Genomic DNA, 20,551 nt, shown 5'->3' with positions numbered 1-20,551 from the left:
AATGCCGATGGTTACCCTGTTTGTTCTCATGTGTTAGTTATTGCTGGAGTGGGCAGTGTTATTTGGAAATGGATGGTCGCAGTTTACTTATCCAGTAATGATGTATGTTGTTTTTTTATTTCAAAGTGAGTTGGGCTGAGTTGTATGTGTAGTCTTGAAGTGAATGGATCTGGAGCTACCAAAACTGTTGTTGCATCAAGTCTACCTGAATTTTACCAACACCTGCAGCAATTTTCTGTCCTCTGTAAAACATTTACGATGTACAGAGAGGCTCAAGGATCCAAAGAAAAACTGGCTCAACGTTTCTTTTCCCACTTGCTCCCTCACTCTATCTGTGTAAATCTGTCTGCCTTATAGTGGCAGTGTCTACAGATGGCACATTGAACTGTACAATCATTCACTTGCCTCTTTACCGCAGTTCTGCAGAACTGTGTAGGGTACTCCTTGTCCATGATACTAGGGCTGAAACAATAAATATTTTTGTTTAATCTACCAATAATTGTTTTGATTAATTAGATATTCAAAACATGACAAATCTCACATTGCTAGAGCTTACACAAATGGTTTGTTTTGCCAGCAGTCAAAAAGCAAAGTGTACAATGTATGAAAAGAAGAAAAGCAACCACTACTAATATTCTTAATAGATTTCATTTTGTGTTAGACTACTAATCAATTAACCACCAGCAAAAGCTGCAGTAGTGTATATTCTATAGTCATTCTTGTTGCTAAAGTCCTCTACAGTTATGAAGTAGTGTTTGGGATTTGAAACCATGATATGAGGTGATTTGACACAAGCCATTGCCTTCAGCTTTGTTTCAATGGAAATACATATTTAAATATGTTGACCCTGTTTTTGTGTATTTCTCCTTCTGCAAAGCATAACCTAATCCTGTTTGCCAGAGAGGCACAGTCATAGCCTCCAGCACTTTTCTGAAGAAAAAAAATAAAAAGACCAGCAGCTTCACAGCCAAGTCAGAAAAGCGATTGCTGCTTTGTAAGAATATCGAGCTCACAGACTGCAGCCATGTAACAGCAAGCCTGTGGAATGGATTAAGTAACATGTTGCTCACCTGCATAAAACCCATCTTTTAAACTGCTGCCCAAATAATAAACCACATAATTGAGGTGAGTCTTTTTGCCTAAGGTCAAACAAACCAATTACCACAGGTTCAGTTAATAATCTCATCCTTCTTTTAATACAGGCATACACATAGGTGTAGACACACACAAACACACTATAAAGGGCATCAGCGGGGATGAGAAAACATTCAGAAAATTGACCAATAAGTGGGGGCCAGAGGGAGAATATGTTAGGAGACTTTGTCTCAGTCTAAGTCCATTTATTATCAAAATACTCAGTCTCCACATTTTCATTAAAAAGTGCCAGTAGGTACTCATTTGCAGTGTGTTTACTTGAACATTCCCTGATGACTATACAGTAATTAAAAAATATATATATATTATATGTTAGTGGGCAAGAAATTATCTTTCTGCCTGACTGGTACACAGACAGTGCATAAAAACAAAGCCAAGATGCCTCATCAGCCAGGCACTGGGAGTCTGCACCAGCGACCCAACGCTGACTCAGTCGTGACCCAGGTCACAATGAACTCCTTGGAGGCTGATTTGAACCAACGCAGCCTTTTGCCCAATGGCTCTATCATTTAAATTAGATGAAGCTCAGTGTTAAGACTTTGTCCCCTTTGCAGTTTATTTCAATTTTGTTTATTTATAATATAATGCATGTTGGGAAATAGTTGTGTTTTAAACCATTTGAAAACAATTAGTAATAATTCATCATGTGGGCTGATTGCGAACCACATTGTGCTTAAAAGCCACACCATATGCAGCTTTATGTTATACTTACTTTTTTCTCCATTTTGAATATTATGGCTGAACTAATGAATTGTGGTAGGTATTCCTTATACTGTAGATCATTGCATAGAATACTTAAAGGTCCTATGACATGCTGCTTTTTGGATGATTTTATATAAGCCTTAGTGGTCCCCTAATACTGTATCTGAAGTCTCTTTCCCGAAATTCTGCCTTGGTGCAGAATTACAGCCACTACGAGCCAGTCCCACAATGAGCTTTCCTTAGGACGTGCCATTTCTGTGTCTGTAGCTTTAAATGCTATTGAGGAGGAGAGAAGCGGGCTTGCTGGAGGGTGGGGGTGTGGCCTTGACCATCTGCCATGCTTTGCTCGTTTGCAAGCCATGTCTCTCTTTCTCATGGACGGGCCAAATTCTCTGGGCGGGCAAAGCATAGAAAGGGGAGGTAACCTCCCCTTATGACCTCATAAAGGGAAGATTCCAGATTGGCCCATCTGAGCTTTCATTTTCTCAAAGGCAGAGCAGGATACCCAGGGCTCGGTTTACACCTATCACCATTTCCAGCCACTGGGGGACCATAGGCAAGCTGGGGGAACTCATATTAATGTTAAAGAACCTCATAAAGTGAAATGTTCATGCCATGGGACCTTTAAAACAAATTAAGGTGGGTTAGGGTTAATTGCTTTCTACTGAGCTGTGCATCAACATATTCTTTGTAGGGGGAGATAACTGCACACTTTTGAAATAAAGCTTGTTTGAGCGGGGCACAGCATTCCATGGAGTTGATAATGTTTTAAAATTATGAATGGAGCAGCTTCAGGTTGCATCTTCTGATGGCAGACATACAAGTCTAGATTTTTCTTACAGTAGCTTTGAGAGTTAGAGTGTGTATGTGTGCACTTACAGATTAACTTGCCCTAGGCCATGTGAATAATATAAGAAGTGTTGAATATAGTATTTTTTTAGCCACGATGGTATGATTTTTATGTCTATACTGTTGCAAAGATAACTGCGGTAATAACAGTCGGAACTAAGCTCCATAGCCGTCAGCTTCTTTCTAACAGCATATTTCTTTTCATTTTGTGGGCAGTGGCACTAAAAACACTTTAATTGGACCAAATGAAAATAAAGCACACAACTGGGACTATATCAACATTTCATTTTTAGTGTTGTAATACAATGCAATCAAATCAAATATTAAAGAAATACAGTGTGTATTACTAATTCAACACTTACATAGAATTATCAAAGAAATGGACTGGTGTTAAACCAATACTGTGTATTGTGTTATTATTAATGATAATGTTAGTGCAGATACCAAGGCATTAGCAGGGCCTCAACTTGTTAGTATGCTAACTTCATGGTAATTTTGGTCTCTCCAGGGGAATTGATCAAAAGATAACATTACGCAAATGTTATACTTAATACCAGAGCATTTTCCTAAAATGAGGCAATAACTTACTTAATAATAAAGTGAGTTATTGATTATGATATTCCATGTACAGTTCAGTTATTGGCTCACCGGCTAAGGGTGATAGACTAAAAATGTATCCCCCAAAAATATTTTTACCCAGCAACATAATTAATCTTTAATAGAATTATGTCACCTGCTGCTGTTATAGGTCAGTTAACCAACCAAGCAATAGAGAAACAGAAAGAGCAACAGCCTTACAGCAACCAGTCAAAGAGCTTCTTTGGTGAATGTCAGTTTTGCACTCTGATTTTTCACAGTCTTTGATAAGGTAAACCAAGAAGAATCTCACTGAGTTCCAATATTTGAAACTACTCATTTGTTGAGATCGGAAGAGTCCGTGAGGCAGACATCCAGTCAGTGCTCCGCAGCCTCCGCTCATCAGCTCTCCTCTTCTCATCTGCTGTGCTGCCACTCACACACACTGCCTTCAAACCACTGTTAGTTACACAGTGTCAAAATCCCTTTCTGGCACAGTCATCTTTGTGCTGATAGTCAAGGTCCCAGTACAGTCAGTGCTGGGCAGAATATTAAAGATAACAAAAGAGACTGTCTTGTCCTTAAGGTCCTCTTGAATGAAAATAAACCAATTGAGATTATGAATGGTATACATGGTTATATATAAGTAATTTGGCTGTAGCACATGGCAGTGATCTCAAGCGCAGTGCATGGATACAGGAGCTGTGTGTCTGGCATGCTCAATACTATATAGTAGTATACAGGCGTAGATTCATACAGTAGCTACAGTTTAAATAGTTCAGGTAGGCCTTGTGAAATAATGCATTTACATCTTCTGGAAATCTGAACAGAATCTGAAATGTGATTCACTTTTTCATTTGGCACATGATTAAACCTTTTGCCTGATTTTGTAACCTTCACATACTGGCAGTCAACCAGTCACGTCCACAATTTTGGCATGGAAGGAAATCTTCATCCCGATCACAATTACACAGAAAAGCCAGCACGTGAATAATGTTTGTGGCTCACTCGGTGCTTTGTTCCAGACTGCTCCTTTTTTAAAAGCTTTTGGAATATACATGAGCACAACTGGCGGATGAAAGTGAAAATAAATTGGTCAGATTAAGAGCCACACCAGCTGTGGACCACGCTGATGTAAAATTATGTTGTTTACCTTTTTTTTTTTTTTGTTATACACAACAGCTGTGCAAAGATTTTAAACATGTTGTATTCTCTCTCTCTCTCTCTCTCTCTCTCTCCTTGTTTTCAGCGTGACATTGAGGCCAGGCCAAGGTAAGACTGCCAGTGTGATTCATTTTCACCCTCTTGTAACATGATAGTTAGTAGGCACTGAGGACCCTTCAAAACCTCCTCACTCAGGTCCCTTGGTGCCATCAACCACCATGAGACTGATGAGTATTCATTCTGCATAATATCACACACACAGCGCCGGCCGGAGCCTTTTGGGGGCCCTAAGCAGAATTTGATTGGGGGGCCCCCCCCTCCCACCACGCTGAGTCACCTGTGCTTGACGATTATTGACACAAATGTCACGCTATAATGTTACATTATAAATGAATGCAGTGAGGTTTATGAACTACTGTCCCCCCGGGGCACAGATGCATAAGGACCCTCCCCTATTCTATTTGGGCAAAAGTGGATGCAAACTGTGAGGGGGGGTCTGGGGGTGCTCCCCCAGAAAATTTTGAATTTGGTAGATGTGATTTCCTGTATCCTGGTGCATTTTGGGGATGGTCAGCTAGAGAAGGGCAATACCTAAATTTGTTCAGATTCATAGCCTTTTGCTTTTTGATTTATTAAGGTAGTGACTTCACCCAACTACTTGGGCTTCAGGGCTAAACAATACTGACATACTCTGTGTTAGTAGGAAGTAGGGCTGGGCGATATGGCCTCAAAAAAATCCCTGATTTTTTCACAAGGAATCTGATTCATGATTTAAATCGATTCCCCCCCCCCACTTAAAATTAATCTGCAGATGACAAATGACAAGATCTCACACACACACACACACACACACACACACACACACACACACACACACACATACATACACATACATACACACACACACACACACACACACACACACACACACACACACACGGGCATGTATACCATTATGATTATTCATGGCAATTTTTTGTAAATATTGGTTTGAGTGTTTTCCCTATCATTGTATTGGGGGGGGCGCCCTCTGTGAAAAAGTGAAAAAATGATATTATGCTATATATTGAACAAACCTGTGAAACGACATTTTCCACAATAGAAACATGATTTAAATGAGAAAACGTACTGTTCTAGCTATAAAAATGGCAGAATCACCCACAGTGCAAGATATTTCAAAAACCGCTTCCTACACGCTTAAAGGTGACGGCAATACGTTGTTAACAGATATTCACAAAGATGTATAGCCCAGCAACAATCTATCTAAAATAACACCTTTTGGGAGTACCATTCATGATATATAGTAAAATATTGAAGTTGTGGGAAGTTTATATGGCTTAAACTGTATGTTTCATCCGTCCCCTATGCTGTTTCATGCGTCCCGACCAGGAGGGACGAATGAAACATTACGCACGCCCCACTTTTGCTGTAATTGTTCAAAGCTGAAAATGCAACTGTATTTGACAGAAAACAGGTGTAGGTTGCTTGTGACAAAATATTAGCTTTCAGTGCGATACGATCGCTTTGTAAATTACGTTTAATTAAAACGTGTTTCAACTGTCCCGGCTCTCCCCTATATAATAATGTTATATATTCAACAACCACTAAACGGATGCGTGAGATAAAGCTGTTTTCACACATACAGGTAAGTCACTTCTCGTTCCTCAGTAAAAGTTCAATTCATTTTAACTTTAGTCGCGCAACCTTGCTCCTGTTTTCACCTGTTGCTGAGTAACGTACATTAACATGCCATGGTCTCATGAGTGTAGCATACCTGTAGCAAGCTCCTTCGTAGTAACTAGCGATAAAAACAAACGTCGAAGAGGAGCTCCGTGCTACAGAGTGGCGATTGCTAGTTGTTGTAAGCCGCTACAGACCTCCGTCACAGCTCGTTCGTATCAGCGGCTTTTAGCTAGTAGATGTGTTGAGCCGCATCAGAGTTCTTCAACACCGGGTCCGGTGCTCCATGGTGCTCCGTTAGGTAGGCGGTTGTTCAGTAATCCAAAAATAGGTGACTTTGAGCCGGGTACAGAGCACAATGAGCTGCCGGTCATTTTGGCGGATATTGCGGTTAAGTAAGTAATGAAACGAGTAGAAAATAACTCATGTTAGCCACTGTCGCTGCCTTGTCGCTGCCATATATGTCAATGTTCGCTGCCATGTTGTTTGTGTATCACTATGGCAAACGCTGGGAGGGGAGGGCTATTACATTCCCACTATGGCCACGAACTACGGGACACTACTATTGGCCAGGCGTCCATGATGTACAGGTCCTATCCCCTGACCAATCCCCTAACCCTTAACCAGAGGGAAAAAACCAATCAAATGGTTGGGGGGTCCCCTAGTGGCCATAGTGGGGGGGGCCCCTTCGAACTGGCCCAGGGGACCCCAAATGTTAAGAGGGAAAAACAAATGGTTGGGGGCCCCTATGCCTCGGGGGGCTCTGCACACACACAAACACATATCCTCCAAGTCTTTTTTTTTTTTCTGCTTCCCCTCTTATAGTGACTCACTCAAGCAACTCACAAACTCACTACAGACACAGAATCACCTATGCACACAAAGCCTCCCTTGCCTTCAAAGCTAGCCGCTCACATGCGAGTCACGTCGGTGCCCCAGCAAGGCAATTAGTAGCTCTCATCTGTGTGTGCCGACTGTAATCAGAAGAGGTGACAATCTGCCCGGTCCAGTAAGGGGGCTATGGACAGTGGCTGACAGGCAGTATGTGTGTGTTTTTATATGCATCCATACTGTATATGTGTGCACTTTAATAAGACAAGCTGTTGTGTCATTAGCGGGGTCGAGTCTCGCCCTTTGATACAGCACGGTATTAACATTAGTACTATGCCAAAGCTGATTATGTGTGCTTGCAGGTACGTGTAAGGAAGGATAAGAAACTAGACTGGACAGATGCAGCCATATTATTTTTCAGCCACATTTACAGTTTGTTTGTTTCGGGTTTTTTTTATTTTGCCAACACTACATCCCTAACCTTTATCTCCCGTCCGTGTCAGACAATGTGAGATGGATGGTTCTCTCCCAGTCTCACACTTATTGATCTGTTGACACAAAACCCTCTCCACCTCCTTCCCCCTGAGCAGGAGCACTCCTAGCACCACCTGCTGTCTCTGCCTCTCCTCCTGGCTGTCTCTCTGGGCTTTCATCTCAAAGTACTCCTCCCATCTAAAGACACACACATACTCAAACATTATCAGCAAATGCCAGCACATCTGTCCTCAGAGAAAAGAACCTTCTTTTCTGTGAGACTTTATTTAGGATGAAGGCTGAATACAAAAGTAATCCTGCGTGCCACAAACTACAGTTTTGATGGACAACATGCGAGTGTTCTGCAAACAGAAATTACGTTTTTAATTTCGCTTTGTTACTGTCGATACGCTGCCTTCTTGTGGGAAATGCACTGTATTTCCTCCCCGGAGTGTAATGTGCCTTGCTTTTAAGAAGCAAAGAAAGTCACAACCGTGGCTGGCGCACGGTGCCAACATGTAATATGTTATTGATTGGTCAGCCAGTATTATGACCCTGCTCTGGAGCAGATGGCAGCGAGCTTGGACCCAAGGGTGAAATGGAGCTAATAGTTTGCCCTTGGTCAAGGTTAGACTCTACATCACTACACACACACTTGCACATAAACACACACACACAAACACACACTCTGATATAATTACTCTCAAAGTCCCCTCCGTATTGCCCTAAAATGCAGTGGGTGCAGAATCTACTGTGGCTAGAATGCTAGGAGAGAAAGGACGTTTTGGGGAGGTTAGTAGAAAAAAAAAGCAGTGATGAAAGGAAACTCTGAACAGCTTCATGTAATATCTCGATAGAGATTAAAGATCTTAAGGGTTTGAAGAGGAAACAAACAAAAAGGTGAACAGGTGAAAAGGAGATGCAGTGAAATCGGTGGAGTGAGAAAGAAGGAGCAGCAGGAGGAGATAGAATGAGCAGGATAAAGCGAGGAGTGGTTGTTTAGGGTTATGTGCAGTGGGATTCCAGACAGCAAATTGATTATGAAGCAGAAACATTAATCCGCTGTCTGAGCCCCATATCGCTGCTGTAGACAGAGCATCCCCACAGGACAACAATCCTGCACCCACTCGCATCTTTCCTGGACTTCCTCATCAATACGATCCCCCGCCTCTCCCCAAGCCTCTTAACATAGGTACTCCATGCCTGCCAAGATTTGTCCTCTGAATATAAATCTTGCTTTGCTCCCCTCAGCTCAGCCTTCTCACGGCTGTCTCTAATGTGATGCATTGCAAATTCCGCTTGCGTTCCCCTGCTTTAACCCCCTCACCTCCCTTGCAACCCCTGTCCCTGATGTGCGTCTTTTATACATGTCTTTGTGCATGTGTACAGGATGTCTGTCTCTTCATTAGCATGTGTGTATTTATATGCGTGAATGCGCCTAATAGGAACAATATTTATCATCTGGATCTAATCCCGCTGTTGCGATCTCTTTGTAAATCATTTTTGTGTGTGCATACATGCATGTAATAATGTGGCCAAAGGTGTTAACATATACGTTATGCTAGTATCTCATGGCGTATTATGACATTTAATGTGTCTGCTATGTAAATTTAATTAGAAGATATATAATTACATGTAGCACTTAAACTCATAACTACAATTCTGTTTCTCACACCTATACCTACTACCTACTTTCTTTCTGGAGGCACAGCATTCATTTGCTTTCACATTTTGCAATCTAAGCCCTCATTGGTCACATAGGGCCTTGCTACATCAGGATTCACCATGCCACTGATCAAAAGAGAAGAGGAGACTGTCCTTACACACACCCAGAAACACACACACACACACACACACACACACACACACACACACGCGAGCGCGTGCGCTTTAATTCCTGAAAGCTACTTTTATGTTGTCTCCTGAGAAATTATGCATAAGAGAGAAATAGAAGCAAAGACATTGAGACAGTCAATGAGAGAAAAAGAGTTGTACACTAAGGAATTCTGCTTGTTAGACTTAAATTTGCTCTTCTATTGGTACATGAGAAGATTTATTTTTGGAATAGATATGTAGAAGTACAGTATTTCTATGTCTTTTGGGTCCCACGACTTAAAGTTTTTAGCTTGTCAGTTTCGGACATTAGCCAACATGAAGGAGTCATCGGGGCACTCCTCAAAGGAGTTTTCTGTGACTTTCTTAGGTGTGAGAGGGAGAGGGAGAGGGAGAGAGGAAAGGAGAGGGAGAGAGAGCGGGGAAAGGAGAGAGAGAGAGAGGAAAGGAGAGAGAGAGAGAGAGAGAGAGAGAGAGATGTACCTGTGTGAGATTGGTTGGTTTGGTTAACGCAACTACTGATTTAATGTTATTAATGAATCTATTTATTTGGCATACTTCCCAACCGACATGTTGGCCATAGATAAATTAATCTCATTCAACTTATAAAGATCGACTTTTCGGTTTGCATTCTTCACCCTTTGCCCAAACGTTCTTTCGAGTTGAAATAAATGCATTGAAGGTCTGAGTATACAGCCTTCCAGTCTCTTTGTTTTTTATATCCGCATGCGAGCCAGCACATCACTAGAATAGGTGTGTGTTTTCCCTCTGTTTATAATTGTCAACACGGAACTATCAATGTGGCTAAAATGTTAAGATGGTAACAGTTATGTCAGAGATGTTCTTGCCTGACAGATATGCAATATATATATATATATATATATATATATATATATATATATATATATATATATATATATATATATATATATATACACCACATATATTAGAATCACGCTGTAAACTTATTTCTTCCTCCTGTCGTTGGCAATCATTTTGCCAAACAGACATACAGTTGGTGTGTGATGTTACCTAACTCGATGTCTGTACAGTTGGTGCGTTGTGTGTGTGTTTGACACGCTGCTCTCAAAAAACAAAAAAAAATCTTAACAGAACTGACCAGAGTGATAGAGAAAGTTAGAGTGGCAACACTCCCGTTGGACTCCGTTGTACACTTTTTGCCGCCTACTTCCAGGGTATGAAGTCTCGCATAGTTCCAAAAATCCATTCTACGGCGCTGGACATAATTCATTTCCATTGCTGGCTGTCGAGTAACTTCTGAGGTAAGTTGATTAAATAGCTACCTCTTTTAATTGTCAACTGGCCCTTTATGATGCATATACTGATCTTTATTTGTATGTGCACAGCGTAATTATATACATTTTTGTCTTGGTAGACGACCGATTGCCTGCTAGTTTGTTAGCTCAACTTCGCCAGCTGTGAAGGTATCTCCAGGGGTAAATTGATTAAATATATCAGAGACCCTTTACAATGCATATACGCATTTTTATTTGTATGTGCACAGTGTAATTATTTATATATTTTTTAGGGCTGTCAAACGATTTTTAATCGCGATTAATCGCTGAATTTCTATAGTTAATCGTGATTAATCGCATGTTTTATCACATGATTAAAATTCCATTATTTTGCATTTCAGAACTGTTTTTAAGTACTTATTAACAATGGAAAGCAATTATTACCAGTGTATCTTGATTGGGAATCAAATGAATGCAAAGAAAGTGACTTTATGAACTTGATTTTAAGATTTGTATTTGTTTATTATTTATTTATTTACTGTAAACAAAAGAAAAATGTGTGAATCTAGTCACACATTTGAATCTAGAGTCAATATAGTGTGCAGTAACTCCTAAATAATTTTGATTACTTACTGACGTCTAGTGATCACCTTGTATCACTTTGCAGCAGTTCCAGTTGGGCGGCTTTCTCCGTGGAGTACAGGCTGTGCGTGCGTGGGGCTGCTGTCCCCCTCGACGATGTATAAGACGGGTCAGAACATGCCAACCGTCGACTTTAAGAACCTGAGTCTTCTACGATGCTGACAGGTCTGCAGTTAGTTGCCACACATTTCGCAAGAGCTGTAGTAATTTTTTGGGATTTGGTTTCATCAACCGGTCGGCAACTAGCACTCTCCAAAATAGTGCTATGCCAGAGCCCACTAGCATCAACCGGAACCACGTTAACTGTACTATGCTTAGCTCGTAGGTGGTAGCTCAAGCTTTACGTGCTGCGGTGATATTTTAATTCGGCTTTACACAATGTGCATATCGCTTTCGACTTGTCTACTGAGCCGTCCGGGAGTTTTGGAAAATAAAAAGCGCCATTCAGAATTGTGTTGCTTATTCTTAAAATGATCATGGTTGTGTGGTCAACTCATGCCTCATCAGAAGAAGTGGGCTGGACACTAAATGCTGATTGGACAGTTGCTACTTTGCGATTGAGAAAGCGGAGTAGAAAATGAATGTTCTGTGACACTTTGATTGATAAACAATAGTTAGGCTACTTTTAATATTGTAGTGTAATAATAATATAAACTGGTCCATTTATTAACTTTATATAATATTTATAGTTTGACTTAAGATGGAAAATAAGCAGCTTGTGTTTTTCTTATTTGATCACATTTGAAGATAAAGCCCTGTTTTGACTTTAGCTATCTGTTCTACTGTACATCTGTATATAACAGACCTGACTATCACTCTGGAAGTAAAAGAAGGTTTTTATTCTTGTGTTTTAAACTTGTTGTTGGGTGATTATTGATTACATTAATGACAGATTATGCCTTTTAAGAAAATTATTTTTCTATTACAGACCAGTATTATACTACAGATACATTATCTGTAATGGGTTCTCATTTTTAATTGACCTTTATAGGGTTTTTATAGTGAATGTTGTAGTGTTAATTTCGTCAGACGAGACTAATTATGTTCGTCAACGACCTTTTTTCCATGACTAAGACGAGACGATGACGAGACTGCACCAATGTCCAAAAACGCTGACTAAGACTAAATTAACATGCATTCTTGTTGACGAAAAAAGACGAGACTAAAATGTTTTGCATAAAATAAAAACTAAGATAAAATCGCTCTTTATTTTCGTCTACAATCGTCTCTAGTTTTTCATCATGAGATAGAATATTCAGCTGTTACTGAGACCCGGTGCTACGGCACCGACAGGTGCCCTAACGACCGTTATCTACCGGACCGAATAGCCTGCGCTTCTCTCTGATGCTCCTAAACGGACGTTAGAGTCAACCGGAACATCGCTGTACGGGGCGCTAGTTAACAATACACTTGGCAGCAGGTAACGTTAGCCTACCGTTAGCCTACCGTTAGCTAGCAGTTGGATTTAACGCAGTTAAAATGCTGACAGCTAAACGGTGTAAAGGTTTGTCTCTATTTCCAACACGAGACGTATGACAGTCTGCAGCTGCCATTGTCTGAAAAACAACACATGTTGCGTTCACTTGAAATACGCCTCGCCATTTTCGTGCTGCATTTATTTTATTGTAAAATATACTTTCCCCATGCAGTGGTTGTTTTTCTCGTTCACTGGTGAAATAAGGAAGAGGCTCAATATTTATATAACGTTATAGCATTTATTTATTTTTATAACTATTTGACTGAAATTGTTATCAGAAATAATTTATTTTAAAAAAGTTTTTTTTTTCTAAAATGTTTTGACTAAAACTTGACTAAGATACCTTGAGTTCTCTTTTGACTAAAACTAGACTAAAATGACAAGACTTTTAGTCGACTAAAACTTGACTAAGAAAAAATTTTGGCCTAAGACTAAATTAAAAATAGGTGACAAAATGAACACTAGAATGTTGTAGTAAAACTCTGGCTTTCAATTGTCACCCTACCACTCCAAATGTAAAACTGACTTTTACAAATATGCAGTAACAGTCAAACAAGTACTTGGGTATGTGTTTTCATTTATATTTACCATTCAATATCGCAATCACTGCTGTCAGTCCCATAGAAGAACATGACAGCGTGGGCGTGTTTTGGAACTATACAGTCTTACGTGAACCACGTGACCACCCCGCTAGCGAGATCAAAGATTGTCTCAACTCTTCTCTCTCTATGGCTCTGGAACTGACCGATTATCTCTGAGAGCAAACGGTAGTGACTCCCATCAACAAGATTCTGGTAATCTTTGTAAAATTGAACAGAAAATCAATAGGTTTGCAACATTGTATGACTGTATGTGTAGTTAAGGTTAATTGCTTAGTTGCTAAATAGGGCTAACATTGCAGCTAAGGTAGCTGATAATTACAATTCATATCAAGTTACTCATTACACGGACCCTTCCCAGTAGCATATACAATAAGCCATTGTTTGGTTGTTGTGCGTCATAATTGTAATTGTAAGACACACAAATTAAAGCTCACTCAAACACAAAAATGGCATGTTGAAATATTAGCCTTGTGAACAACATGCTAAATTGGGGGCATAGCTGTCTGTCATGACAGCTGCATTTCTGAACTATAGCTCTGAATACTAGTTCAGTATCATAGGAACAGTCGAAACCTTAAACCCTGAGCCTGATTGCCCAGATGTTTCGGCTTTTTCCCTGCCACTACTGGGGAAATTCGATTCAAAAAAACGATTCATGTAAATGCAGGTAACAGTCAACACTGGTATAGCTAAACATCCACCAACACAAGCAGTGAAGTGTTTTGGAAAGCAGTGTCATCTTTAAGTTGGGTCCTATCAGAGATGCAACTGGCGGTTTTCTTTGCCTCTCACAGCGAGCCTTCCCTTGTGTTTTTGTATCCTGTCATTCTAAGCATAAAAAGAATAGCGATGAAAACGGGAGGCCTTAAAGAAGAGACATGTCCTGAGAAAGCTGAAAAAACGGTTTAACACTTTTTGTCGTTGATTGACTAGTTTCTCTAGCTTTTTTCTGACTCATTCATCAACACCCGTCTACAATAGTAAATACCTTCCAAAGAAGTGTTTAGTCGTGTGCAGTGCAGGTCAAACTACTGGATGAATGCATGTCACAGGAATAAAACAATGAATAGAGTGGCGCACATGTGGATTGTAAGGGACACGTCTGTGTGAGCGTATCGCATTAACTCACTTTGCACCCAGTTCCTGCTTGATATTTTTTTGGAGAATGTGCCTTGTGCCTTTTTGTCTGTATTAGGTTTATTTTATGTGCAGAACCCCAGGGCATACTGTCTAAAAACATGTCACACGAAGGGAAGAAAGAGAAAGTGTTACAAGAGTATAGGGGAGATTCAGAATTCATACATATAAATTAAAGGAGAGGAAAAATAGGCATAAATAACTGTGATGCAAGGGAAGTGGAAGCTTTGGACAGTAACTGTATCTGATCTCCTAAACAAAAAACAGCATACAACTCAATACCTTTTAGCTGGTTTGTGGTTGTGGTTTGTTTTTAGAGCTGGAATCTGCTTCATGATCAGTAAATCTATAAAACCATCTGAATCAAGAAAAGGTAAAGCTTTGGGACATGTGGCAAGTTTGCTTAGCAAGAGTGGTGGAAGCCTTCTGAGCATATAAATCACACCGTGTAATTACACTAAAATGGCAAAGCCTGCTGGGAAACGTAGCACTTCTAATTACAATGCAAGGTCCCCCCATTCATTGCTCCAATCGCTCACGTCACCGCTGTATCTCCAGAGCTCCTGTCCCCTGCTTCGCTCACTTTATCATGCATCCATGGCCCAAAACACACACACACACACACACACACACACACACACACACACACAGAGAGATAAAAATTGGGCATATTCTGCCTAATCTTAATTTCCTTCCCTATTCTTTTCACTTTTACAGATCGTCTCTAACATGCACTCACATATACTGTATAAGGCTGACATTATTTACAACTATACTTGAATAATATGCTATACACTTTTTTCACTCTGTAATTCGGTTTTAAAGACCGTCTCTCACTGACATAATTATGTATATATGCGAATACCTCTTTATGCTCCGTTTTGAATGTTCTCCCTTGTTGTAATCTGCCATCAACGCATGCTCGCTGACAGAAGGGGCAGTGGGGCGAATCGCTCACTGTGTCTCGCTGAATGAAGGCTGTAGACCACCCTCAATCAGGGTGTACATTCACACGAGCACACAAACTCAGGGAAAAGGGGGGCTGACAGGGAAGCGAGGCGGGCACTTTGGGGACACAGCTTATCTGTCTGTCTGAGCTGCTTGCCCTTCGCTGGGTCACATAGATGGCTTGAGTGAAGCAGGGAGGTGTCAGGGGAGCGTAACTAGAGGAAACAGTATGGAGCCCAGAGATGAGGGCATGGAGGGAGAGAGCTGCATTCCCTCTAGTTAAAAATGAACACTGCTTCCTACAAAAGGAGCCAGTACAGGCCCTCTCGCCTTTATCCCTTTGCGTGTGCGTGTGTGTCAACATGCCCTCGATAATTTGAATATATGAATGCGTATGGCCCAGCTGCTTGTTGTGACTGCACTAAAACATCTTCGTTAATACAAACACACTCACTCACTCGCGCTCTCTCTCCCTCCCTGTGTGTGTGTGTGTGTGTGTGTGTGTGTGTGTGTGTGTGTGTGTGTGTGTGTGTGTGTGTGTGTGTGTGTGTGTGTGTGTGTGTGTGTGTGTGTGTGTGTGTGTGTGTGTGTGTGTGTGTTTCTGTATCTGTCTTCTTCTCTTTTCTCTCTCTCTCTCTCCCTTAGCCATCACCATTCCACAGGGGTGGATCTCAGGTCCCAAATGAATGCAAAGCATACAAAAACCAAACTGACAAATACAGAGACATGCATTTAGATGATAAGAGACTATAAGCATGCATAATTCATGCCACACACGTCACCCGTTCCTCCAATTTTGTCATGTCATTAGTGTGTGTGTGTGTGTGTGTGTGTGTGCGCGCGCGCTTCTGTTAGCTTTGTCTTTTGTGATGAATAATGAATAATGGCAGTTATTTGTTTCTCCTGAATAGAAATGAGGTAATTCACCTACAAAAAAACCACTGTGGCACGACTCATCTATCTCCATTTTGCATGTGAGAGGCTCCAGATTTCATCCAAACCTTCCAGTGCAGTATGATGGTTTAAAGAGCAAGTTGAGAAATGGAAGCTTTCTAATTGAATATCCCATAAAAGTGGCAAGAATGACTCATGGCTGTATAACCGCCTGTCAAAAAATGCAAAGGAGACCAGAGAGTTAGGGATGTATTTTTGTGAAACGGACATGACAGGTATGAATGTATTTTTCAAACAGAAACTGCTTCTTTTGATATTGGATTTGACTGCCACCTATATAAGTTTGACGTACTTCGTGATTTTGAATTTCACCAGAGCTGTAGTGGCACGGCTACTGGATTTGTTTAGTTGTTCATTTCCTTCAGTATAGGGCCAGCCACGCAGTATAGAGCTTTGACGAGAGCTTTAAGAGTGCTTCTATTGATCTGCTGTGTAGATAGATATGAGAGCTCTGGCAAGTGCTGCATGTCTTGTCTGTAATCCCAGAGAAGGCTATAGTGCGGCAGAATCGGGTTAATGCTGTGTTTGTGCTGATTCTTTGAGCCCGTGGTGCCGATGAATAATGGATTGTTGATCCATGTGTGCAAAGTACATCTCTCTCCCACATACCTTTCCTTGCCTTCCCTTGTTTCTGTTGTATGACTAGCAGAAGGTGTTAACACAAGTTATAAACTGTGTATTTTGCTTTACCATCTGCTAGTTAACTGAAATAACATAAGAAATATAAAATCTATCCCGTCCAGTATATAATGAAAACCTACATGAAAGCATGTAGGCCTTTGGCTCAGACAGTTCAATAGTGTCACCAGCATAGACTGTTTAGTGTGGACGGACGGGCATTTTGCCTGATGAAGGTCTAGTACCGAAACGTCTCTTATGAATGTATTTTTGCAAGTTGAACAGTGTGAAGGATTTTGTTTGCAACTTTTGACCTACTCATCCCTCTCCTACGCATCGGCATAATGATTGGGCTATAAATGCTGTGGTGTGTGGCATAGCTTTATGCTACATACTTTTCGCTATTAAAAAAAACATTAAATGAATAAATAAATAGATGTGCAAAGAATTTTTCTGTTCCGAGTAGTTTGGTCTGCACTTGGGATGAGAGAATGCACTGTGCATTTAAGGGTTGTAATTTAACTGAATTCCTATTTAATGAGATGCCGGCAAATGATCTTGTCCGTGATGGAAGAGTGCTGCTGAATGCAGTGCAAGTTACAATTCAGTTAAATGGGCATATTTATCAATAAAACATGCCATACAACCTAGTAATGCTTTTTTATGTGTATCCCCCTCCCTTAAATAAGTTCACTATTAAATGGTAGCCCTACAATTTTATACTGAAATTGTGCAAAATTCCCGAGCTTAACTTCCCTTGGAAAAATTCCGGAAATTTCCCAACGCTTTGTCAGCATAGTGACTTCATGCCTTGTCAGTTTTATTATGCTGTCATTGAAAAGCTGAAAAGAGAGAAGGATTTAACAATTTAACAAGGGGCACCACATGACTCTTTAAATATTCATATTTGATCAAATTGGTCTTAAACTATGAAAAAAAGGGCTATATTTAACTAAACGTAATGGGTTGAGAACCTTTGCACTCCATATTTTACATATCAGGCTAATGCTCTTATCCAGAGGGACTTTGTGCAAGTTAAATAAAAGACATGTATATGTGAACATCATTTTAGGATGGTATTAAAGACTTGCAAAGAACGAATGCTATGAAATATAGTGATAAAAGAATAGTGTTTGTAATGATGAATTTTGGAAATGAAATCAAGCAGGCTGAGACGAGATGAGCATAAGGTGTAGCCTGTTTAGATGTATTTCAGCTGCACAGAGAAAGATATGGGGTGACTGCTGAAGAGGAAAGGGGAAAGAAAGCGGAGGGGAAAAACAGCTAGCTAAACTACAGCAAGCTTTCTGGGCAGGTTGGTAATGCAAAAGGAAAAGGCATGAAAAATTAAAGAGAGCGTGGCAAATAATATTTCAGAAAGCCCCAGTGCACAAGACAGCAACAAAAGGTTGGTCTCTGATGGTAAACAGCTTCCTGGTATGATCATTTTATATATTCCAGCAGTCCATATTTAGTTATATCTGCTTCAACAAATACCCTTCCTGATAACCTTGTGCTATCTAATATGTAGCCCAGTGTTAAACATCCTACTGAGACGCTTAAACGGAAAAAACATAACTGCTTTTTTTTCCCAAGACTTGCATTCGTTAACGTTCTCTGTGACTGTAAATTGAGGCAGAACATGTCATGTTTATGTCACATCGTAAAATGTGTTGATTGGTTATTATCTGCTTCATTATTTATGAATACAGAACAGCGTTTCTATGTGCTGCACTCCTTTCTTCCAGCCTGACATTCTTTTTTCCCTCCACCTGCTCATTGAATTACCCACCCAGACTTCTCTAGCTGCCCCATCTACCAATCACATTGTGTGCTCTGTTAAGAGGAAGGCTGTGAGGATTTGCTATCAGAAATCCCCTTCTAAAAAACGTGTGTGTGGGGGGGGGGCTGGGTCGCTACATCGAAGATGCAAATGTTGTGATTTTCTTTCTTTTTTTTTTAAATCTCCATCACATGTCAAATTTACGTCTGGCGAGATAGCAGTAATGAAAGAATCTTCTAGTTCCGAATCTGTGATTTATGAGCAGCATTTAGAGCAATTCACATGCCATGTCTCAGGTGTCAGACTGTAGAACATGATAAAACTTGTATAAGGGTAGCGACACACAATTGTAAAATAGAAAATATAATATATATTTTAAATGCTTGAATATAGATTGGAAATTTAAATCAAAGTCTTTTGACAACAAAACTCATCTCAAACTGTCTAAACCAGAGCTCTTCAATATGGGGTCACTGCAGGGGGCTCCAAATTATTGTTCTTTTTTTGTTGTTGCAAAAATTAAAATGTCTTAACATGAATCCAAAATATTATTAGCAAATATAAATCCCACTGATGATAGGCATACTGGCCTTATAGGTAAGGTAGCCACTAAGATAGCTTTCCACAGATACAGTCAAAGGTGCAGTAGGTACGCCTTATAAACCTAACTTTCTGTCATATTTGCTGAAACTGACCCTACGTTCCAGTAGAACTACATGAAGCAGCTCATTTAAAAAAAATAAAAAATCCAGCTCGCCTCGCTTTGCAAAAATCCACCGCTCCCTGTTCAGATGCACCAATCAGGGCCAGGGTGTGTCAATCACTGCTCATGCACATGCATTAATTCTCCCTTGTGGGGTGAGGGGCTTAGGAGACCATTTGGGGCTTTAGCAGAAAAGGGCGGTAGGGACTGAGAAGTTGATGTTCAAATTTTTTGGATAAGTCCTGGATCTTCGCAATCCTACCTACGGCACCTTTAATCCTAAGGATTCACTGTTCCATATGTATGTTAAACATTAAAAGATTAATTATAAAATCATGCCAAAAATTATTTTAATAGCTTAGTATTCTATGCAAAAGAGGTATGTATAAAGGCTTTAGGCCGCCCCATTATTGTAGGCCTAGTGCAATAGGCAACTTAATTTTATACAAAGTAGTAGGGGGTCCCCGCATCTCTCTTTCAGTAAAGGGGTCCTTGGTTGAAAACCCCTGGTCTAAACCAATGCTAGCAACTCTGTGAGGCTCTGCTTAGGCAAGGCGCTGCTTTCAACCAAATGCTGAGCATTAGAATGCTAACATGCTCGCAGTGATAATGCATGTTTACCATTCTAATTGAACATGTTAGCATGCTAACATTTGCGAATTTGCACCAGGGATACACCGATCTGACTTTTTTAGTCCTGATATCAATACCTTGGCTTTGGGTGTCGGCTGATACTGAGTACTGATCAGATACCAGTGTTTTATTAATAAACTGTATGCCTCGCTGTGTGGAAGTGACTGGGATCATTCTTTTATGTGTTAAGGCAACATCAGGCTTGACTTAAACATTACTTTTCTAACTTTGTAATAATAAATAATGCACCAGCAAATTATTTGTAAAAAATTACAATTCAAGTGTAAACCTTTTACAGTCCCTCCAGAAAAACGCGATTATGCGATTGCATAATTCAATGCATAATAAGCCATAGTCCACGTATTTATGCGGGGGCCGCATTTTTTCAAATACAACGCACTTTTGCTGCATAAATTGCCGATTTCCGCGCAAAATATGCGGGGCTTGCATGATTTCATAATCCCCGCATTTTCGTTGCAAAAAAGTCACATATATCGTTAGCAGAAACTAAAAAAAATGTTGCGTTTACTTCCA

At 40.3% G+C, this 20,551-nt stretch overlaps 1 protein-coding gene across 1 annotated transcript in view; it reads left to right on the top strand.

Annotated features, from left to right (window-relative positions):
* trim44 (tripartite motif containing 44) overlaps positions 1–20,551 on the top strand; it is a 53,221-nt gene that overhangs the window by 16,297 nt on the left and 16,373 nt on the right. The window contains exon 5 of the mRNA XM_028585162.1: positions 4,532–4,554. Coding sequence (XP_028440963.1) covers positions 4,532–4,554 — 23 coding nt within the window. The remainder of the gene's footprint in view (positions 1–4,531; positions 4,555–20,551) is intronic.

Source organism: Perca flavescens, chromosome 8 (genome assembly GCF_004354835.1).
Source record: "Perca flavescens isolate YP-PL-M2 chromosome 8, PFLA_1.0, whole genome shotgun sequence".
NCBI lineage: Eukaryota > Metazoa > Chordata > Actinopteri > Perciformes > Percidae > Perca > Perca flavescens.
This window is presented reverse-complemented; position numbering and strand designations above follow the sequence as displayed.